This window comes from Agelaius tricolor, unplaced genomic scaffold (assembly GCF_023055355.1).
Source record: "Agelaius tricolor isolate 1412-34295 unplaced genomic scaffold, bAgeTri1.0.p SCAF_18, whole genome shotgun sequence".
In the NCBI taxonomy this organism is placed as follows: Eukaryota; Metazoa; Chordata; class Aves; order Passeriformes; family Icteridae; genus Agelaius; species Agelaius tricolor.
This window is the reverse complement of record NW_027269278.1, coordinates 12,494,474-12,516,584: the sequence shown is the minus strand read 5'-3', so window position 1 is coordinate 12,516,584 and position 22,111 is coordinate 12,494,474. Positions and strand designations below refer to the sequence as shown.

Genomic DNA, 22,111 nt, shown 5'->3' with positions numbered 1-22,111 from the left:
TTCAGATCTCCTAAAGTCTGCTGATGTGTTTATTCTGCCTGCACACAGCAGAGCATCTGCAGACCTCGTGCTTTCCTGCTGATCCCACGGCACAGGAATGTTCATTCTTGTCAGGATCCTGTCTTAGTGGAGGTGAGACTGAAGAGAAACCAAGAGAAACCACCTTTGGGGTGTGAAAAACCACCCTCTCTGCTCTGCTCTGCTCTGGTGAGAGCCACCTGAGCTGTGTCCAGCTCTGGACCCCAGCGTGACAAGGACACGGAGCTGCTGAGGTGACACCAGAAGAGGCCATGGAGAGGTTCTGAGGGCTGAGCCCCTCTGCTCGGGACCCAGGCTGGGAAAACTGGAGAAGGCTCCGGGAGATCTTAGAGCCCCTTCCAGTGCCTAAAGGGGCTCTAAGAGAGCTGGAGAGGGAATGAGGACACGGGCTCGGAGCGATGGAACTGCTTCCCATTGGCAAAGGCAGGGACAGATGGGATACTGGGGAGAAATCCTTCGCTGTGAGGGTGGGGAGCACTGGCACAGACCATCTGCGGCTGCCCCATCCCCGGCAGGGTCCAAGGCCGTGTTGGAGGGGCTCCAGGACCAAGGAAGGTGTCGCTACCATGGCAGGGGTGACTCTGGGTGGCATTAGATGGCACTTGGGGGCAGTTGGTGGCCCCAGGTGGCACTGGGTGGCACTTAAGGGAGGCCGCGCCCCCTTTCTGCCCACGCCCCCTTGGCAGCCACGTGGTGTCACGTAGCCAGGCCGACGTGGTGACGTCAGGCGGCGGCGGCGCGGCGGAGCCCGCCCCCTCCCAAGATGGCGTCGCTGCTGCAATCGGAGCGGGTGCTGTACCTGGTGCGCGGCGAGAAGGAGCTGCGGGCGCCGCTGCCGCAGCTGTACTTCTGCCGCTACTGCAGCGAGCTCCGCTCACTTGAGTGCGTCTCGCACGAGGTAACGGCGGACCGGCCGCGCCGCACCCGCGCACCGGGTGGGACTAGGCGGGACCGGGCGGGACGGTGCTCTCTCTACGCGCAGCGATTGGGTCGCACTCCTGCCTCTCACTCCTTTTCTCCTTTGGTATTGGTTGTTAGCGCGGCTGGCGGGTGGGCGCAGCGCTCCACGGAGCGCGCTGATTGGCCGCGAGTGATGGTGGGGCGGGGATGAGTGTTGATTGGCTGTGCGCGCCTGTCCGTCGGCGGAGCTCGGGCTGTGATTGGCTGAGGCGAGCGCCCAGGCACAGGGGCGGTTCCCCTCATGGGGGCCGAGACCCCCTAAACGGGCCCGGCCGGGGGAGCGGGGATCCCCACCCAGACCTCAGTGGGGCCCGACCGGGGCCGCGAGGACCCCTCACCCTCGCGGGGACCCAACCTTTGGGTCTAGACCCCACCCTTCCCCACACCAATGCCCATCGGGCCCGGCCGACCCCCAGACCCACACCCCATGTCGATTTTTGCTGTGGAGGGCTGTGTGTGTTTTTTGCAGCTACGATTTTTGGTGTGGAGGGGGGGTTTGGCTTCGTAAATTGTCATATTAAAATCGCCGAGATTGGTTTTGATGGAAGAATGGGTGAATTAAGAAATTGTGATGGATTTGGGAAGCCTTGAAGGAATGACTGTGCAGCCCAGATCTCAGAAAAAGCAGCTTAATGAAATTAAGGCCTCTGAAGTGTGGATTTGTGACCTGGTTGTATCCATCATGAATTCACTGTGGTGTGAGCAGTGCAGTCATTGTGCGTGGCCATGCTTAATAATTAGTTTGAATTCCTCCTCAAGAATGGGGCCCCAGTCTTGCTGCTGTTGTTTTAATAGACAAAATTCACCATGACAGCCGAGAGACACAAAGCATCTTCTGAAATATGCATATTCTGAAATATCTGACCAGTGTAACTGTGAGGACACAATAAATTTAGGTCTAAATAGAAAATAAAAATTAAAATTTTTGTTCAAGCTGAAAAATGAGATTCTGTTAACTGCTAAAGGTCAACACTCAGCTGATCTTTTCCCATTTACAAGGCAGAGTAGTTTAATCCATTCTGCCTAAAGAAACCTTATAATTTATGTTATTAAAGATCAAAATCTGGCTGAGATGGGCTAAGGTTTTGCATACCAAAAAACATCTCAAGCCTTTCCTGGCTTCACCTTGCTGATGCAAGATACAAATCCTTGTTGGATCATGTGGCAGTTTGGGGCTTTTTGGACAAAGGTGTGCCAGATAATGTGTGTGATGTGGCTGTGTCTTTTTCAGGTTGACTCTCACTACTGCCCCAGCTGCCTGGAAAACATGCCTTCAGCTGAAGCCAAGCTGAAAAAGAACAGGTAAAGTTTCTTTGGGTTTTTTTTTTCATCAAGTCTCCCTGTTTAAAACAGTCCCTTCCCATGTCTGTCTGAAACTCTTCCAAAATTACATAGCTGCTTGTTGTATTTGAGTCTGTTTTGGGGAATAAGTGTCTTTCCATGATGTATCAGGGGAAGTGTCTTTCCATGATGAACAGGGCTGTTCATGTTCAGGACTTTTGGGATTTTTTTAATGACCTGGCCTCATAATACAGAGGTTTTTTAGTATCACTTTGTGTTTCTCACTGCTGCTGCTCTTATGCTGACTCTGAATCCCCCAAGTTCCCGTCACAGCCCGTTGTCCCTCGCGCTGTTGCCTAGGAGTTAATGATCTGTTGTTTTAGTGCTGGTGTGGTTGCTGGGAGCATTTCTCTCAGCCTGGCACCCTTCTCAGAGCCCTGCCTTGTTGTTTGCAGGTGTGCCAACTGCTTTGACTGCCCGTGCTGCATGCACACCCTTTCCACACGGGCCACGAGCATCCCTGCGCCGCTGCCCGACGACCCGGCCAAGACCACCATGAAGAAAGCCTATTACCTGGCCTGTGGCTTCTGCCGCTGGACTTCCCGGGATGTGGGCATGGCAGACAAGTCTGTTGGTAAGGGACAGTTCAAAGACACAAAAAACTGAGTGACAGCATGAGCCCAGTTTGTGTTTTGAAGGTAACAGGTAATCCAGTTAGTTCCAGCAAAGTTTGCCAATTTCCAGCTTGGCACCGCTCTGTCGGCCAGGGCAAGTGGCGGCAAACTGAGGACATTTTCCATGGGAAAAAGAAATCATTTCCCCAGGGTCTGGGGATCAGATCGAAGGTGGTGTTTGGGGCTCTAAGGACTTGAAGGGTCCTAGTTGCTGGCGGCTTTAGTTTTGGGGGAATCCAGCAAAGTTTTCAAATTTCTAGAATGGCAGACAAGTCTGTTGGTAAGGGACAGTTAAAAGACTGTCTTGGTGTCTGTTAAGGAAGGCAGGAGCCTCCCCTGAAATGGAGAATGAAAATCCTCCCCACCCCTCCGAATTGCTATAAATTTTAAATTATAAGGAGCTCTCAGGCAAAAAAAATATGGGAGGAGGAAATAACAGATCTTTAATAGGGAAGAAAATAAAAGGATAAAATGAACAATCCAGTACACTAGAGCAACACTGACAGAGTTAGAACTCAGCCTTGACACCCTGTTGGTCAGGGTGTTGGTAGCAGTCCAATTGGAAACATGGCTGCAGCCCTCCTGGAGTGTCAGGGGTGGTTCTGCTGGAACGGGAATCCTGTAGAAAGGTGTAGTCTTCCTCTGAAGATCCAGTGGAAGAAGAGGCAGCTGCTGTTCCTCTGAGAAATCCAGTGGAGAAGCTGTACTGGTATTCCAAAATCTACAGATTATATCTGGATGGGAATGCTTGGCTCCTCCTTCTGGGCAGAGCATCTCCCAATGGGATGCTGTAGTTCTTATCAGTCAGGCAGTGACATTCAATAGCCTGTTATCAACAGATGTCCTCTTCAGAGGGGAGGGGATCACTGATTGTGATCACTCAGAGAGAGATAAGGAAAACTGCCACTCCACAAAAGACAACTGCCATACAGATGGTAATAGAATACATCTTGCCTAGCAATCTGGAACAGACACAAAACTGAGTTACAGCATGAGCCCAGTCTGTGTTTTGAAGGTAACAGATAATCCAGTTAGCTCCAGACTTGTGCTATGGACTTGATATCTGGTGAGGATTGGAGTTGTAGTTGGAAATTCACAGGAAAACTCTTTGTTGCTGAAGACTCCTCTGAAGAGATGAGCTGAGTTAGTGGAATTGTGTGACCCACTTTCATGCCTGTGTTACCTGACTAGTGAGAAAACTGTCAAACTGTTTTAGTCAGTGCACTCTCCCCACTGCTGAGATCTTGTTTGTGTGCTTTCACAGGCTTTGAAGCTGCTCAGTCTGACAGCATAAACACCTAATTTATTTTCCATCACTTTTGTTCACTTAGACTTATTCCAGAGTTGCTAGTCAGTGTTTGAACTTGGCTTTTCTCTTCACAAGAGCACTAGAACAAAGCTTTCATCTATTTTTTTGGTATGTGAGATGTACAGAAAATATCTGTTAGGTGGGGTTGGGTAGGCCAAGCAGATCCTCTGGCTTCTAGTGTTGATGTGACTGAAAATGGAGCTGAGGATGCAGAGACAGCAGCAGCCAGTTATAAGAGATGCACATATAAACACAAGTACCTACTGCTGAAGTCACTCCTGGGTGCTGTCCTAAGTGTCTCTCAAGCAACATTTGTTTAAAAACACAATATAAAAGCTGTCAGTGCTCATTCATTCCAAACCTGCCTGTGCAACTCTTTCAGAGGTGTATATTTGTAAAGACATGAACTTTACAATGTAGGTGTAGGAAAAATAGGGAATGCCATATTTTATAAATAACACCAAGATAGGTGAGTGTTGGGTGTGATTTCTGTGTGGCATCTGGAAACCTCCTGTGGACTTTGCTTTTTCTCTTCTCTTGTGCAGCGAGTGGGGGCTGGCAGGAGCCGGAGAATCCTCACACACAGAGGGTGAGTGAGTGGGAAAGCTGTACTTGGGCTGAAATGCATCAGCCAGAAAGAACTGTTAGAGTGTCAGGCCCTCTCAATCACTTTTTCTGCATCTATATAATCCTTCAGATACCAGTTCCAGTTCCTAATCTGCACCTTGAATGGAGGGAAGGCCTCTTAGAGGCTGCCCTGAGGATATCGCAGTATAAAATCTCCTTTTGAGAAGAAGCTCAGTTGAAATCAACCTATCTAATGGTGCTGTTAAGGTGAATGTGCTGTGTATGTATGTGAAAAAAAGCTGTTTTCCAATCAAAAGTGTGTCCAGGATCTGGAAAACACAACTGCACCTTTAACACCCTTCCCTTTTACCCGTTAGAGCTCCACTCTAAACGTGACCAGCCTCGGGGAGGGGGGAAAAGATGCTAAAGATGCTGTTTGCTCTGCCAATCCAAATTGCTCAGAGTTGGCCACATGGCATTACTCTATGCAGTCATAGCAAATTCATGAACAAAGTCTCAGTTGCTGAATTGCAAAGTGAGAATTGGACACTGCCCTCCAATACACATCATTCCCAGGAAGGGTCATTTTGTCTTAACATGTTAAGGTACACAGGCTTGCACAATACAGCTGGTACTAGGAACAGAGTGAAACAAGCAGCAGGAACCCCAGCTAGTTCACAAAGAAATGCTGCAGCTGAGGTGACAGTACTCCCTTTCCTCCCTCCAGATTAACAAACTGGTTGAGTACTACCAGCAGCTGGCTCAGAAGGAGAAGATCGAGCGGGACAGGAAGAAGCTGGTGCGACGCCGCAACTACGTTCCACTGGCCTTCTCGGTGAGCTGCTGTGCCATCCTCTCAGAGCAGCAAAAGGGATCCACAACAGCCTCAACCTGGAAAACTAGACAGCTGGTAGCATGATAGGGCTGCCCAACTTTGGCTAATTGAGGACAACATGAAGAAAATGAGGCTTTCTTTAGGGATGAACACTTTTACACTCATTACTGTGTATTACATTGCCACTCTCTCTGATAGTCCTCCCCAGCAGTGCCAGAAGGTTTATACTTGCCATGCCTAGGAATATGTTCTCCAGCAGTGAAGTGCAGTCCAACTGCAGCCACATTGCCAGTGGCAGCTCTTTCTCAGGACAGTTCATCCCACAGCTTAGTGACAGATAGATCAGCATTGTCTGACACTTCTCTGCATGAAATCTCTACTGAAGTTAACCTTAAGACTTGGTTGTGGCTTGAATGACTTGTTTATTGTACCTGGCAGGTAAATGCTCACTTTGTTTAGCTGAGTGACTGCATATGCTTGCTACTTCAATGAATTGTGCTTGCTCTGTGCCCTTGCTTGTGTCTTATGGCTGCATTTTTTGTCTCCGTTGCTACCTGCTGCTATTTTGGGGGCTCTCCACAGCAACACACTATACACGTAGTGGTAAGTCTTTTCACAGTTTCTGCTGGTGTTAAAGCTCTCATGGTACCAACTGAAGGGGAGTAACAGATCCTACACCATGCCTCAGGGCCTCTGTCTTAGGTGTGCCTAGAACAAACACAGGTGAAGCCTAACTCTTCAGAGGGTAACATTTGTTACAAAAATATTTTGTGTTAGTTTAGAAACAGGGCAGTGTCTTGAGTAAGTAATGTACCCTTGAAAAGCAGTCCTTCACCAAATTAGGCTGAAACACAGCTGTCTGCTTGGCCAAGGCAGGTGGCACTAGCATTAATCATCTCATCCTTGAAAAATCACCAGAGTAGGCTGATGCTCACATTTCTCATTTGGTGAGAATTCAGGTTTTGAGCCCTGCCCAGAAGGAAGATGTCTGCCCCCAAGCACCCTGCATACAGCTCAGCTGCAGAAAGCTGAGGAGTAGCTCAGCTATTGCTGGTGAATGAGACTTGTAGGTAAGGAGGCTTGCAGGAACTTTTGACAGCTTTCAGCTGCTTTAAGTAGTGCTACAGAGCCTTTCAGATGGATGCATAACCACATCAACCCACTGTTTTTGGCAACTGAGCTCTCATTCTACACTACTTGACATGGAGTTGCTCTGAAGAGAATATCCAGGGAATATGTGTCAGTAGTGCAGGCTGATGATTTGTGGAAGGAGCAAAAAGCTTTATTAGCAGTAGCCACACACATCTGTCTTTCCCCATCTGCAGTGCAGTGGGAATTGTTTTCTCCTTGCTAACAGTTTAAGCAGAAAAATGTATCTTAGCAAGCGATGAATACCTTTTCCTTTTTGCTTTCCTTTGCTTGTACCCCCATGCTTGTCATGCAGCTCAAAGGATGAGTTTGCAGCAGGTTTTTGTGTCCCATCAGAGGCAGACCTGAGGGTGACAGTTCCTTTTTTCCTTGTAGGACAAATACAGCCTTGGAACGAGGCTGCAGCGCCAGAGGCCCGGAGCTCCCATCAGTGCCCTCGCTGGACTCTCGTGAGTCTCAGGGTCAGGGTTATGTTTGTGGGGAGCATTGGAGGGGTAGGCAAAGAGGAGTAAAGCAGCTCTAGAAAGATGATAGACAATTAGCAGATAGCAGTGAGAGGAGACTTCTCCTTCTGAGCACTGGAGAGGTGTCAGATCCTCAGGCATCTCTGTGCAGCAGCTCCAAATGCTCTGCTTTCTCCCAAGAGGAGCAAGGGACTGCTCACACCTTTGTTGCAATTATTGTTGTGCAATCTCAGCTCTCACTGTCTTCTGGGCTATAATGCAGTTGCTGTCAGAGCACACATGCCCTATTTCATGACTGAGTTGCCCCTTATTTTGCTTCAGCCTGAAAGAAGGAGAAGACCACAAGGAGATCAAGATCGAGCCAGCTGATGCAGTGGAAGAAGTGGAGCCTCTTCCTGAAGATTACTACACAAGACCAATCAATCTGACAGAAGGTAAAACCTTAGTATTCTGTCACTTTTTGGCTTATATTTTGTAACATGGGCATTGCCTACAAGTCTGTGACATTTCGTCATGACCCAAGTTCCTGGTCATTTTTATGCTGGGATTGAAATACTGGGAAAAACTTGACTTTTTAAATGGTAACTTTGAATCCAGCCTCAGCTTCATGTTGTTCATGCAAAGAAGTCATGTTGTACATGGCTACAGAGCCAGAAGGCCTGAAAGGTTATTTAATTTTCTTGCTGGCCTTAATTTCTGTGTGGATGGAGAAAAAAGCTGATGTCCTTTTTCAAATAATAGCAGGAAATAAGGAAATAGCAGCTGCTGGGGATCTGGAACAGAAGTGGGCTGTTGAGTAACAATTGCGCATTGCTTTGACATCAGCTTGGAACAGCCTGTGTACACTTGCCAGTTCTTTAGCTGACTCATAAATTTAATCCATAAATACTGTAAATTGATCAGTAAGACTTGATGTGAACAGGATAAACCAGCAGGTACAGGAGTGTTGTGGGCTTCCAGCTGAGGTAGCTCCAAGTGGAACGGATGATGTTGGTAGTTCTGCAGGCCTACGAAGTCTGCCAGTATCAATTAATTTATGAAAGGTTTATGGAAAGAAGTAGATCTTCTTGGTCTCCTTTTCTCATCAGGCTGTTGGCATTGTGAGTTTGATGCTGCTGAAGAAGACAGCTTTCCTGGTTCCTCACAGTGAGGAAAAGGCTGCCAGGTGGCTCACTTGCCTCTTAGGTACTGAAACAGTGAGGAACCTGCATTTTGAGAGAAACCCATGGCAGGTTTTAGCTGCTGGGAGTTTCTTGCTTTGGGAACTGTTTTCTCTAATTCTACGTGTAAGTCTGAGTTATGCAAACTCCTTGCTAAGAAGCTCTGTATTGTACTCATGCAGCACCCAGCTGTGAGGGTAACAAGGATGTGAAACTCATTTGCTGTGGTGAGGGAAAGAACTGTGTTCTAGATGGTTAGAAAACTCTTGTTTCCATCCTAGTTCAGCTGTGAAAAAAGATGTGAGTACCTTGTTTCTCCTGGGCTAACACTGATGTTGTTCTCATGTTACTGTGCCCAGTCAGGGCAGCCCTTTATTCAGCTTTTGCCTTTCTATTTATTTCTAGAAATGTGATAGTTGCCAGTGCCTTCTGAATTACAAGGTGCAGGTGAAATTAAGTCTCTTAGAGATGGTGGCAGATCTCCACACAGTGTGAGGTGCATATGTAGAATCCATTTTCAGTTCCTGAGACATTTCTTTGTCTTGCTTTCTGTCGTGCTGCCAGTGACGACTCTGCGGCAGCGCCTGCTGCAGCCTGACTTCCAGCCCATCTGCGCTTCCCAGCTCTACCCACGTCACAAGCACCTGCTGATCAAACGCTCGCTGCGCTGCCGGGTAGGCAATTCCATCCTGAGCACTGCCCCTGTTACAGGAGCCTCCTCCAGCCAGGTCTCATGAGCTCTCAGAGGCCTGGAACACACCCAAGATAGCTCAGCTACCCTTGGAGGCAGAAAAATCAGCAGGATGGCTTCTGTTGCAATGTTGGAAACAAAAAGTTTAATAAAAGGCAAAATAACAAACAGAGAAAAACTGAGCTAGGTGCAGGAGGTCTTTGCTCTTGGTAAAACACCTTACAAAAGAAATTAGTTTTTTTGTTTACTTCTTTTTCTAGTCAATTGCCCAGGCAGGACTTTTTGGCTTCTGTCTAATTAACTATCTTTAAGTTTGAGGTGAGGTCTCCTAGGCCTATGAGGTGGCTTTTTCACCTAATCAAAGAGAGAAACTTCCGAGCTTCTTTCCTTTTTAAGGAGGCAAAGGATAGTTTTGTCACTCTGTCAACAAAGAGCACTCTCCTACATGCCCTTTCCAGGCTCCCAGCACTTGGGTGCTGGGAAATGGGCTCTGTGCTCCTCTTTCAAAAGAAATGGCTCAAATGCTTCTGCTTGTTGAAAGGTCTCAGTCAAGTTAGTGGTAGCAGCATTAAGGGGGTGAGCGAGGCTGTCATGTCTCTGATGGGATGACAGTTGTGAAAGGGGCACAACACTGTCAAGGATGTATAAAGACACCAAGGTGGTTTGTGCTAGTGCCCTGTCTAGCCAAGAATACTGCCAGTGCAGTTGAAATAAAAAAAAATTGTTGTTACTAAGGACAAAAGTCAACAAACAAAATATTAGGGAGAGGCAGTGCAGAATACTGAAGATGTCACTAGACTGAAGGCAGGAAGATGGTATTTCAGAGAAGCATAGCAGAGATCTGTGAAGACAGGCAAGGGTTAAATCCAAGTTCTGCTGTTGGCTTTCTACATGGCCCTTACTACACTATTGGTTTTCTCAGTCATACAAGGATATTTATTTATCTAGTTCCTAAAGTAATTATTGTAAGTATTTAAGGTGCAGGATGCTGAACAAATGCAGAGTATTTTCTCAGAAATAAGTAATCTCAGACTGATCCAGTATTTGAAGAGTAGCCTGTGAGGAGATCAGGATTTCTAGCTGCTTCATTTTTTAATGGATTCTGGAGCATAAGGCAGTTATTTGTGCTGCAGTCAGTGTCCAGGTGTTTTCAAGACTGGTTCAAAGTCTTGTGTTTCTGAGGTGGTGCTGGCAGTGGTGGATATGACATTTTGGAGTATCAATAGCTGAGCACATGGGTGGCTACAGGCACCCCAGATAGTTTTTGTGTGCTGTGCTGGAGGCTGTAATGTCATGGCTGGTGACGCAGCACTTGTGGCTCTGATTCTTCAGTGTGTGACTGCACACTGTCTTTGGTACTGACTGAAATACCTTTCTCTCTAGAAATGTGAACATAACCTGAGCAAACCAGAATTCAATCCAACCTCTATCAAATTCAAGATCCAGCTGGTTGCTGTGTAAGTAAGAAATGGGGACTGGGGACAACAACTCCCTGTTCATGCTTAGTTAATGCCTTCTATTTTAATTTCCTTTGACCTCTTGTGGGATTGTGTCATCCCTTAGGATGGTGTAATCACCTTTTTAAATATATTTAGCTTATCTGTAATAGGTTTGCTTGCTGATCTACTAAAGATTTCAGCAGTTTGACAAAAACACTTCATGCTGTGCCAGCCCCAGACTGCAGCAGGGTTTTGTAGGGTTAGGGTTATGGAGCAAAAGGACACTTCATTTTTCCTTTTAGGAAAGCTCTAATAGCTTTGCAGACAGCAACACAGTCCCTCACAGTCATTTGCTCTGTTGTTTTGTAGTAACTACATCCCTGAAGTGAGAATCATGTCTATTCCCAACCTGCGCTACATGAAGGTCAGTAGCTTTTCCAGAAATGTCTTAGGCTAAGACATAGCCAGGAGCTGTGAATGTGGGATCTTTCTGGAAAATGACATGGTGTGATGATTGTTCCCTGAGGGCTCCACTCTCTCAATTTAGAGGGTACAGGGTTTAAAGGAGTGGCCAGAGTAACTCTGCATGTACTTGTCACTGCAGCAGCAGATTGCTGTGCAGTGTGACATCATCACTTGCCAATGTCTGAAGAATAAAGGGTGTGGAATTGAGATCTCAGTTAGACTCCCAAGATACATATTTCTTATATTAAGAGTTTTGCATGGTATTGATGCCTTTTTTATGGATGAGGGGCAGTCACTGTCCATCCATTGAGAGGATGTGATGCAATTTTTGAATGTGTTGAGTCAGAGAAGATGGAGGTGCTTACAGTAACAATGATTTTTAGCACAATTGCTTCTTGAACTGTGATTCCTGAATCTCCCCAGGAGAGCCAAGTCCTTCTGACTCTGACTAACCCTGTGGAGAACGTCACACATGTCACATTGCTGGAGTGTGAGGAGGGAGATCCTGATAACATCAACAGCACTGCCAAGGTATTGATTGTAACCTCCTGCTGGGTAAGCCCATGGGTTTACCACTCCCATTTGTCCTTCCACAGGACACACTTTTCATATGTACTTCAACCCCTGCTAACTGTGCTGCATTTCCCTCCTTGGAGCATAAATTACTGTCACCAAGATAAACAGCAGCTCATTAATTATTTTGAAATTTTGGCTGTTCCTTGAGATCCAAAACCCAAGGGAGAAATTTATTATTTCACTGGCAGGGTAGTAATCAGGCTGTCCTGGAGCAGAGAAAAGCTGCAGATGAGTCAGTTTTCTGTTAAACTGCAGTGAAGCAGACCTCAGAAGAGGAGAGCCCTCCTGCTTGCACTGCTAAAAGGCTTCTTTCTCTCCCTGCTCTGTTTCAGGTGGCAGTTCCTCCTAAGGAGCTTATTCTGGCTGGCAAAGATGCTGCAGCAGAATATGATGAGCTGGCAGAGCCTCAAGACTTCCAGGATGATCCTGAGTGAGTGTCCTGTGGGGATCCTCTCCCTTAAAAACTCGGCTCTTTGAGTAATTCCCTCTCTTCCTGTCTGTCTTCAGTGTGGTTTGAGTTCCTCTGAGAGCATTGTTCCACTTGGAACAATGCTTTGAGAACTTGGCTGACCCAGTGTTCCTGTGTGTTCTGCCCTGCAGCATTATTGCCTTTAGAAAAGCCAATAAGGTGGGAGTTTTCATCAAGGTCACCCCACAGAAAGAAGAGGGCGAGGTGACCGTGAGTTTCAAGATGAAGCACGAGTTCAAAAACCTCACTGCTCCCATCAGGCCCAACGAGGATGGTGACCACACCTCGGAGGTGATCTGGCTCACCCACCACGTGGAGCTCAGCCTCGGGCCCGTGCTCCCCTAGCGCCTCCCAGCGCCTGCTCCCGACGGCTGGATGGACTGGCACCCTGAGAAAGCACCTCTGAAAGGTTCTCCAGAGCTCCTCTGTGATGTGTGGGTGTGCCACGGGCCCGGCCAGCTGCCAGGAGGGGGCTGAGCTGCCGTGGTTTGGGCTGGTTTGTTCTCTCCCCCCTTGTGTAGTGCCCACTAACCACCACTCCACTTCCCCTCACTGCCCCAGGCTAGAGTAACTTGCAGCACGACTTAGAGCACAGAAAAAGATCTCCCTCCAGGTTTGCACTGAATTGGGCTTTATCTAGAGATGATTAGGGCTGAATTTGGATTTATCAGCAGAAAAGTAGCCATACTGTTTTTTTCTCAGCCCACAAACCTGATGTTACATACCCAATAATGAACAACTTCTCTTTCACACAGAGCAATGCCCTTCCCAAACAAACATTTTAAGGAGTGTCCCTGCCTTCTGCATTCTGGCAAGTTACTGCCAGCAGCATGATCTTTTAGTTTGGTTTTCTGCTCCCTCATAGGATACCTCAACTGTGGGGGCTGGGCCACAGAGCCCTACCCTTCTGGCATATGTAGCTTGCTTAGCCAAGGTGGCAGATGTTTTTTCACAAAGGAGTTGATCAGTTTGCCTTTAAACTTTAAACATAGTGTACTGTAGTGTTCATGGATCTGACTGGCAACCAAGCCTGCTGCATCTCAGCTGGATGTGGCAGCAGGATGTGCTGCAAGCTGAGAATTCAGGTGCTGTTGCAGCTCTCAGAATGCTTTGGAGAGGCAAGGATGCTCCAGAGAGGCTCCCTGGCAGACCTCAGCTCAGTAAATGTTGTGTTGCTAGGGGTTGTAGCAATGAGGGTATGAAACCTGGAGAGTTAAGATTAGTTCTGGTAATTATAAAGCTACAGTGGTGATTTGGGTTCATAATCTTTGTTTTTCCAGTTAGGGTGGGTGGGAGGGAGGTGTAAAGGTGGAAACTCATTATGTGTTAATGACACACACTGTACCAGAAGGTCATTTACCCAGGGTATAATTTGGCTGCAGTCCAAGCTAAAATGGGTGATTAAGAGCTGTGTATCCAGGAGACTGAATTACTGAGAAGTGCATGGCTGGTGCAGGCAGGTGAGATGGCTCTTCCTGCAGAGCATTCCCACTTCAGACCTTGACCTTTGTTAAACATTTCTGAGGGGCTTTGACACCCTGCTGTGCTGGGAAAGGCTTGAACGCCAGCCAGCCATGGCCCTGTCATGATGCTTGTGCCATGGCTCTGCCAGTCCTCTGCATGGAGGGGCAGCATGAGGCTGCCTGCTCCCTGGGGGGGTGGTGCAGCACCCCAAAACATCTCCCTTAGCTCAAGGAACCTGCTGTGGTGTGCTGGGGGGCTCACAGCCCTGCTCCTGCAGCGGGTCTCAAAGCAGCGAGGCATCACGTTTACAGCTCTGTGTAGGTGACACACAGATGTACAGCATGAGTTTGAGACTTGTAGTTAGTAGTTAATGTGTAGTGCTAGTGCCTGCTGTGGCTTTCCCTGTCCGGATAACAAAGCACTTCACCTCTGGCCACAACTTCTGTTCAGTAGCCAAAACAGCTGCTGCACTTTGACAGCACCACAGAAAGACCTCCCAGGACCCAAGCCTGGAGCTGTGCCTGGGGCTGGGGTTTGCTGCAGGCAACGTGACCTGGGCTCTTCTCACTACAAACAAAAGGTGCACTGGGCTGTGGCGCTCTGAGCTCAGCGAGCTGCTCTCCCCTCCCTGCAGGTGCTGTAGGCCATAGGAAAGGTATTGCCGTGTCCCTGCCTCTGTCCCTTCTCCCCGACAGGCGCCTGTTGCCTTGTGCTTGACGTCGTGTAGTGACCTTCAATAAACCACACGTGGCTCTCGGATTCTGTGCGCTGGCTCTTATTCCAAAACACTCATTATTTAAACAGCACAAAAGGCGGAGCTCCCCCCGCTTTTCCCAATGGTCTCGTCCCCGTGCTCCCCCGCTCGTTGCGCGTGGTCTCGCCCGTCGAGCCGTGCCTGGAGCGCCCCCTGCCGCTGTGACGTCACCGCTCGCGCAGCCCGCCTTTTCCGTCACGGCGCTGGTGGAAGTGGCGTCACTTCCGGCCGCCGCCTGCCGGTAGCGGAGTGGGGCCGCCATGTCCACATCGCTGGGCTCCAACACCTACAACCGGCAGAACTGGGAGGATGCGGTGAGCGGGGCGGCCGCGAGGGGCCGGGGCAGCCGGGAGGGGCGGGCCTGGGCCGGCGGGGCCCTGCTCCGCCGCGGGAGCGCGGGGGGCGGCAAGGCCGCGAGGCGGGCGGAGTGCGGGGCGGCGGCCCCGGGGCTGGGACCTGCCCTGGGACGCGCTGCCCTCCCTGGGGACCCGCTGCTTTCCCTGGGGACCCGCTGCTTTCCCTGGGGACCCGCCACCTGCGGCTGAGCCGCCCCGGGGGGATGTGCCGCGGTTCCCCGGCTCTTCCTGCGGCCCAAAGGGAACGAGCTGCCCGCCGCTCCTTCCCCCGCGCCGCCGTGAGGGGCTGGAGCAGCTGCGGGGCTGAGCTGGGCCTCTCGGGTGCCCCTGGCCGCGTCCCTTCCAGCTGAAGCCTCCCCAGAGTGGGCCCAGTGCAGACAATCGCTGCTGAGGGATAACGGGGGCGGTGTCACCTGCTGCAGTCCGGGCACTGACAGGTTCACAACGCAAGAATACGATTTTTCTCAAGAATACACTTTTTATTCGGTTATTCTAAGTTTTATTCCAAACTCCAATAGCGACCAGATTATGATTCTGTAGTAATTTGGGCCAGGGTCGTGGCTTGCAGGTCTCCCAGTGTCTCTGAATCCATTTGCATTTTTTAATTTGTCTGATGAGTTAAACTAGATAATTTTTCAGAGTGTGACTTGAATACTGTTGTGATGGCAGAGCTTGTTACAAATTCCTAATTTTCTTCTTGCTCGATTCAGGACTTCCCTATCCTGTGCCAGACGTGTCTTGGAGAAAATCCCTACATTCGGATGGTAGGTGCCTGTTGGGCACTGCAGCCCTTCCCTCTCTCTGTGGTGGCCCTAAAACTGTGGGTTTGGGGACTGAAATAGGGCTGGGTACAGGAGGAGGTGCTGAACAGCTGGTTCTGCACAACAGGATCTGGTTCCAGCTGTTGTTGGTGTGTAATATCACAGTTAGGGGTGTGATTTAAGAACAAATCAATCACAGAGAAGAGAAGATGATCCAGTCCAGTGTCTGGAGTGCAGGAAATGGTAGAAAATGAAATTTTAGTATTGACAAGGTCCAACATGGAGAGCTGTGAACTGCTCAAATTCTAATTAGTGCAATTTCTAAATTGTGACAAACATGCACCTCTAAAATTAAGTTAAAGGTGATTTATGAAGGTAGTTTAAATTCCTGTTTGTTTGCCTAGGTTTGCTCTGTGCAGGGTGAGTCACCCCACGTTCTGTTGCTTTTCTCTGCCTGGCCTGGTTGCCCATGACCTACATTGACATTATCTCCTCCACATTCATGTTGCACAAATTTTCTGAGAGATTGGTTTGTTCTTATAACCCTAATGTTACTATAGGGGATATTTCAAAACCTGTTTGTTTCCATGGGTTATTTAATGTAATATCATCTTTCCTTAAAAAGAGCTGATAATGTTCCTTTTCATTCTCACCTTTCATCAGTACAGGAGGTGGGACTTAAAGTGCTCTGTGACTTGAAAGTTTTTAAACCAAAAGTGTATTGAAAGTATTTAGGATTTATATTTTTTGTCCTGCTTACTTTCCAAGGAGTAAGCCAAATACGTAGGGATGAGTGAGTCTAAATGAAGCATAAATATGAAAAAACCTACTGTGTTATCATATCAATTATATGTTTCATGTTTTATTTTTATATTTCAGACCAAAGAAAAATATGGAAAAGAATGCAAGGTATGTTTGTGTGTTTTGAAGAAATATTGTCAAAATTGGTGCAGATCTAGGAACAATCCATTTTAATGATTAAAAACTGTCAGCTTCAGAAGAGTGCTTATCTGGGTTAACTTAAAATATTTATGTAACTATTTAAATTTTTAGGTCGGTCTACTGTGCTTGTTAGACAGAGTTAGTTCTAAAATAGTAAAATTATTGAGCAAATCCGAGTCTGTGTAAACAAATCTTCATGTTTATTAGAATGAGGTTTTGCAAATACTATTGTACTATATGTGAAGTTATTGCAGGATTTTAAATGATACATGTTTTCTTGGGTGAGTTTCTTATTTTTACTGAGAAGTGCAAAATACCTGGAGTTTGGGTTTTACTGTATGTTATTCATGGCTATTTGATGATTTGTGTTGGCTGTCCAAGAAATAAGCCACACTTATTTCCAAGAGCAAGAAATGCTCAGAGTTGCCTGGACTGAGAAAATTAAAGGTTTTTGCCCTTTTATCAGTTTTCATCTGAGGTGGAGAAAAGGTATAATTTGGAGTCTGCACATACTGAGATTGTATTGTGTACTCAAGCTGTGCCTGCAGAGGAAGCAGATGCATCATTCCATGAGATAAGAGGGAGCATCACTCTTCTGCACCAAAGCTCTCATAACCTCCTCCAGGTTGCTGCTGTGCTGGTGCCTGATCTACCCGTCGTTGTAATTCATCTCTAGAAGCTCCACACTGACATCACCTGGAATCAAAGAGAATTTATGTATCTTTGAGTAGATCTGCATTTAAATAAATAAATAAATAAATAAATAAATGCAATAAATAAAAAGAAAAACAGCAACCAAAAAAAAAACAAAAAACCAAAAAACAAACAAAAAAACCCCCAAAAAACAAACCAGCTTCCCTAACACTTATTCCTATCAAAATAAAACCCCAATTAGAAATGCGTTTTTCCTGAGCTCTGAGTCTTAGCTTTAGGACAAAGAAGTTGTATTTATGGTCTGGAGAAGCTGGATGAGTTTGGAGTGTGTTTCCATGCCAGAAGCAGACAGTAGCTGTGTGCAGGGTGAACCAAGTGCCACCTTTGTGTCCCAGATTTGTGCCAGGCCCTTCACGGTGTTCCGCTGGTGCCCCGGCGTGCGGATGCGCTTCAAGAAGACAGAAGTGTGCCAGACCTGCAGCAAGCTGAAGAATGTCTGTCAGACCTGCCTGCTCGACCTGGAATATGGTGTGTACCCAAAAACCTCATCCGGGACAGGGAGCTGCCCTCTGAAATGGGAGCTGACGAAATCACTTTGAATGTGTGCATGTTATTGGCACTGCACAGTCTTTGAGAAGAACAGCTCTTGTCTCTTCAGGGCAAAGTGTTTTCCCTGAGCAGCAGATGATTTACCTCTGGTCAGTGCAGATTGCAGAAATCACTATTTCTGCTCTTTCAGCTTATTCTTCATATGGATTGGTTGGGGTTTTTTGTTTCATTTTAGGTTTGCCTATCCAAGTCCGGGATGCAGGACTCTCCCTTAAGGATGAAATGCCTAAATCTGACGTCAACAAGGAGTACTACACCCAGAACATGGAGCGAGAGGTGAGTGTAGCCAGCCATGATTATGCTTTTTGGGTGCCTGTGTGTGTGGGGGGAGGAAAGGGCAGCAGTGACCTAGCTTCTCTTAAAACCACTTGCTTGCTCTTATTCTGTGCATTAGTGTTCAGTGCTGATACATTCATAATTATTTGTGTTCTGCCTGCTTTTAGATAGCCAATTCTGATGGCACCAGACCAGTTGGTGCACTAGGAAAAGCTACTTCTACCAGTGACATGCTGCTGAAGCTGGCCCGAACCACTCCATACTACAAACGCAACCGTCCTCACATCTGTTCCTTCTGGGTAAAAGGAGAGTGCAAGAGAGGAGAGGAGTGTCCCTACAGGTACAGACACAGCTTGGACAGTCCATCTCTTCACCATGGTCAGATGCAGCTTCCCTTGGAGATGCTGCAGTGGGCAGGAGACACTACAGTGATTTGGGTCAAGGCAACACTTGCATCCAGTGCCAGCAAATGAATCTCTGTGGTGGCAAGTTGGTTTGTGAGAAGTTGGCTGTGTCCTTTGCCAAAGCAGTGACTGCAGCTCTTCTCTTGTGTAGTCAATTTTTTCCCTTTGTGGCGTCAGTCCCCTCAAGCAGAGATCTTTGTATTTGAACAAGAGGCTGTTTCAAACCCAGCTCTTGTGTTTTGTAGTGCTGAGTGTTGAGCTGTCAGAAGCACCATTCATTCAGAACTTGACGCAGTCCTGGCTGCAGTTGAAGTCTTCAGGGCTTTGTTCCATTTTGGCATGTTTATGTGAACAGGGTTAAGGATATAATTGACCCGAGGCTTTGAGAAGGGAAACTGGCAGCTACAGTAATTTTAATCCATTCAGTCATCCCTGATGTTATAAAGTGCTTTGTTTGCTGCACCTTAGACATGAGAAACCTACAGATCCAGATGATCCTCTGGCTGACCAGAACATCAAGGATCGTTACTATGGAATTAATGATCCTGTGGCTGACAAACTTCTGAAACGAGCATCAACCATGCCTCGTCTAGATCCTCCTGAAGACAAGACTATTACTACACTGTATGTTGGAGGGCTTGGAGATACCATCACTGAATCAGATCTCAGGTGTGTTTGTGAATCTGTATTGCCCTTGCCTTTTTGTTTGACACTTTGATAATGGCTCTTCAAGTGAGGAACAAAAATAAATCTGGATTTCAGGTTTTTTTTAATGGGGAACTGGTTGGTGGGCAAGTGCAGAGGAGTACCAGCTTTTTGGAGAACAAGAAGGAACGTTTCAAATGCTTTGATTAAAATTTATCTCTTTTAAGATGAGTCATCCCTTTGTGCTGTTGGGGATACTGTGGAACTCTTTCTTTACAAGGAGTTCCTGTATCCTCTAGCTAGCTACTGAGAGAAGCTGCTGCAGAGCTTTAATTGCTCCATAATTGCATGGAGGGCCAGTTATGATTAACTGATTATTGATTTCTAATGATTAGTTTGAACTGGAAATGGAGAAGATAAATTTCTGAGCATGCCTATCTCACCTGCTCTGTACCCTGTGAGTAGGAGGAGTGGGGAATCATAATAATTTTTTTTGGTCCTGTACAGAAATCACTTCTACCAGTTTGGGGAGATCCGGACGATCACGGTGGTGCAGAGGCAGCAATGTGCTTTCATCCAGTTTGCCACCAGGCAGGCTGCAGAGGTGGCTGCTGAGAAATCCTTCAACAAACTCATCGTCAACGGCCGCAGGCTCAACGTCAAATGGGGAAGGTAAGGGTTGGGGAAGGAAGCCTGGAGGATTTGTAAGTTCTTCTCTCAGTTTACAGACTTGACTGGCAGGATTGGGTATTATGCAGAAGTTGATACTTGTTTGGTAAATAGTTGGGGTCCTCTTGTATTTTGGGTTTTTTTTTTTATAATGGGATCTGGCTTGGAGATGACACAAGTAGCATAGGAGATTTCTTGGCTGAGGATTATGGATGAGTTTTGGTAGCTTTGCTCCTAGTCTATCTCCTGTAAACACTGTTTGCAAACTTGGTACCATCTGTCTGATGTTCTGTGAGTTTTTCATCTTTGCCCTGAAGAAACGGATCTGGAATAGATAATGTGAAGCCACTCTGGTGTAAATATCTCCTTAGCCTGCTTTTCTCATCCTTGTTCTCAAACTTTTGTTTGTTTTTCAGGTCCCAGGCAGCAAGAGGAAAAGAAAAGGACAAGGAAGGCACTACAGAATCGGGGATAAAGCTGGAGCCAGTTCCAGGACTTCCTGGAGGTAAGGGAGTTGTATCCATCTCTGAAACACTTAATGCTGACCCACTTCCATGAGTGAGACTGGAAGTTAAACTTCCAGGAGCAGTTACAGTTCAGGATGTTAGAGGCTGTGGTGAGCCCAGAGCAGTTACAGTAGGTTTGCAGCAGATCCAGCTGGATGGGAGATGAGCTTTGTCAACAGATCCTTGATGAAAAGAGAGCTCTTTATGTGATGAGTGAAAAGTTAAAGCTGACTTCAACTTACTTAGCTCACAGATACTTGCAACCCACGCTTTTAATGTCCAGTGAGTGTTGTATGATGGACAAAGCAAAGCTGGTTTCAGATGGAGGAATTTGGTGACTGGGAATTCAGGGGAGTTCAGCTTCTCACTCCAGTTCATACATGCAATAGTAGCAAGAGTTTGCCCTTGTGAAAAACGTGTGTTGTGCTCCATCTCTGAAGGCAGACACCTCTGCTTGTCTTGCCTGAGAGATTTTCATAACCATATGTACTTTTTCTGCAGCCCTCCCCCCTCCTCCAGCTGCAGAAGAGGAGGCTTCTGCAAATTACTTCAATCTACCTCCAAGTGGCCCTTCAGCTGTGGTGAACATTGCCCTGCCACCTCCTCCTGGCATCGCTCCACCGCCGCCTCCAGGTACCTGTGCTTCCCCCTCAAGAGGGGCTGTGAAATTCAGTGTTAGACAGTCTCTTCCTCCCTGCCAGGCCATGCTGCACTACTGATGCATGCCCTGAGCTGATTTTCCTCGTCCCTGATCACACAGTGTAAACGGATGAGCTAAACTGAGCTGTCAGCACAGTTTAATTAAACTGAGCTGCCTGTTGTGGTTGGTATTTGCTTGCAAATTCCCAGGCATGTTGGAGATCACTGTTACTGGTACTGAGACCTACTCAGTGCTTTTGCTGGCTGTGTAAATGCCACATTAACCCAAACTTCAAAGGGTAATTTTGCAGATGGTTGAATGCTGGCATGTCCTTGGCTCTCTATATATCTATCCAGAGATACTTTTTTTTTCTTTTTAATGGAATTTTGGACTCTCACAGATGCATTTGCTCTGCTCTGTGGTTGAGTAGAAAGGATTTAGATGGATATTAGAGACACCTGCCCAGTCCCCCTACCAGCTTTTATTTGTAAGGATGTGTGTTGGGTAGGGATTGGCCCCAGTTGTACTGAAAAGAGGGGCAGGAGTTCAGGGAGATGGGAGATGTGCACATTTGTGGGGCACAGCTGTCAGCCAGCTGTGGTGTCAGCACTTTGAAGCAGCAGTACACACACATCAGGTTTTTGTTGCTTTGCCTGAAGCTGCCAACTTTTGTTTCTGCAGGTTTTGGACCACACATGTTCCACGCCATGGGGCCCCCACCTCCCTTCATGAGAGCCCCAGGCCCCATCCACTACCCATCCCAGGATCCCCAGAGGATGGGTGCCCACGCAGGAAAGCACAGCAGCCCCTAGCACGTCCTGCCACCCTCATCCTTGAAGTAAATGTTATTTTCTAGTTACCATGGTAGCACCATATGTTGAGCTGTGGGTGAGCTAGAGATGCCTTATTTCCCTGCTTGCAGCCACAGGGCAAGCTCAGCTCCGTGTCTCCACTTATAATCGGGTTCTTGATATGTTCCAGGTCTTTCTGTTAGTGTGGGGGGTGGGTGGGGGACAGACAGAAGGGCTGTCAGAGGTCTGTGGGTCTGGGGTACCAGAATTACAGTGCTATCTGTGTATCCCATTGGCACACTTTTGAAATAAACTTCTGGAAAAACAAAACCAAACCCTTTTCAAGCCATTTGATATCCTCAGTCGGAATGTTATGGACTGTTAAAATGTAACCAGAGACACTTTTCTGTCAGATAACTAATGATGTATTATTCTAATGAGGTATTAAACCAGGACTGAATAAGAGTTGAAAAACGAGTTCATCAGACCTGCCAAACCCATGGCTTGGCCTTACCACTATACAGAATTTTCCTCCCTCTTTTTTCCTGACTTCTTGATTAAA

The 22,111-nt window shown here is 47.3% G+C and overlaps 2 protein-coding genes across 4 annotated transcripts; both read left to right on the top strand.

The window, feature by feature from the left end:
- The first annotated feature begins 750 nt into the window (after window positions 1-750).
- DCTN4 (dynactin subunit 4) lies at window positions 751-14,301 on the top strand. 3 transcript variants are annotated; one of them, XM_071443379.1, is made up of 14 exons: window positions 751-937; window positions 2,231-2,301; window positions 2,736-2,914; window positions 4,809-4,852; window positions 5,558-5,665; window positions 6,248-6,268; window positions 7,190-7,263; window positions 7,600-7,712; window positions 9,003-9,112; window positions 10,513-10,586; window positions 10,938-10,992; window positions 11,457-11,564; window positions 11,942-12,039; window positions 12,210-14,301. In XM_071443379.1, the coding sequence occupies exons 1-14, from the start codon at window positions 803-805 to the stop codon at window positions 12,421-12,423; spliced, it is 1,404 nt and encodes a 467-aa protein (XP_071299480.1). In that variant the 5' UTR covers window positions 751-802; the 3' UTR covers window positions 12,424-14,301. The 3 variants fall into 3 exon arrangements, with proteins under 3 accessions (XP_071299480.1, XP_071299481.1, XP_071299482.1); XM_071443381.1 differs by lacking the exon at window positions 751-937 and adding an exon at window positions 1,695-1,715; XM_071443380.1 differs by lacking the exon at window positions 6,248-6,268.
- A 164-nt stretch (window positions 14,302-14,465) lies between these two features.
- RBM22 (RNA binding motif protein 22) lies at window positions 14,466-21,884 on the top strand. The gene is made up of 11 exons (XM_071443382.1): window positions 14,466-14,610; window positions 15,363-15,416; window positions 16,293-16,322; window positions 17,405-17,537; window positions 17,794-17,894; window positions 18,062-18,234; window positions 18,767-18,967; window positions 19,451-19,615; window positions 20,029-20,117; window positions 20,620-20,751; window positions 21,440-21,884. The coding sequence occupies exons 1-11, from the start codon at window positions 14,557-14,559 to the stop codon at window positions 21,568-21,570; spliced, it is 1,263 nt and encodes a 420-aa protein (XP_071299483.1). The 5' UTR covers window positions 14,466-14,556; the 3' UTR covers window positions 21,571-21,884.
- Window positions 21,885-22,111: the final 227 nt, after the last annotated feature.

What these genes read in the sequence shown, in the direction of transcription:
- RBM22 (XM_071443382.1), top strand. Translation starts at nt 14,557, where the DNA reads ATGTCCACATCGCTGGGCTCCAACACCTACAACCGGCAGAACTGGGAG. An exon ending in AATATGGAAAAGAATGCAAG is followed by an intron (nt 16,323 to 17,404) that starts GTATGTTTGTGT and finishes TTTGTGTCCCAG; the next exon opens with ATTTGTGCCAGGCCCTTCAC. An exon ending in AGTTCCAGGACTTCCTGGAG is followed by an intron (nt 20,118 to 20,619) that starts GTAAGGGAGTTG and finishes CTTTTTCTGCAG; the next exon opens with CCCTCCCCCCTCCTCCAGCT.
- DCTN4 (XM_071443379.1), top strand. Translation starts at nt 803, where the DNA reads ATGGCGTCGCTGCTGCAATCGGAGCGGGTGCTGTACCTGGTGCGCGGC. An exon ending in CATGGCAGACAAGTCTGTTG is followed by an intron (nt 2,915 to 4,808) that starts GTAAGGGACAGT and finishes TCTCTTGTGCAG; the next exon opens with CGAGTGGGGGCTGGCAGGAG. An exon ending in AAGATCCAGCTGGTTGCTGT is followed by an intron (nt 10,587 to 10,937) that starts GTAAGTAAGAAA and finishes GTTGTTTTGTAG; the next exon opens with TAACTACATCCCTGAAGTGA.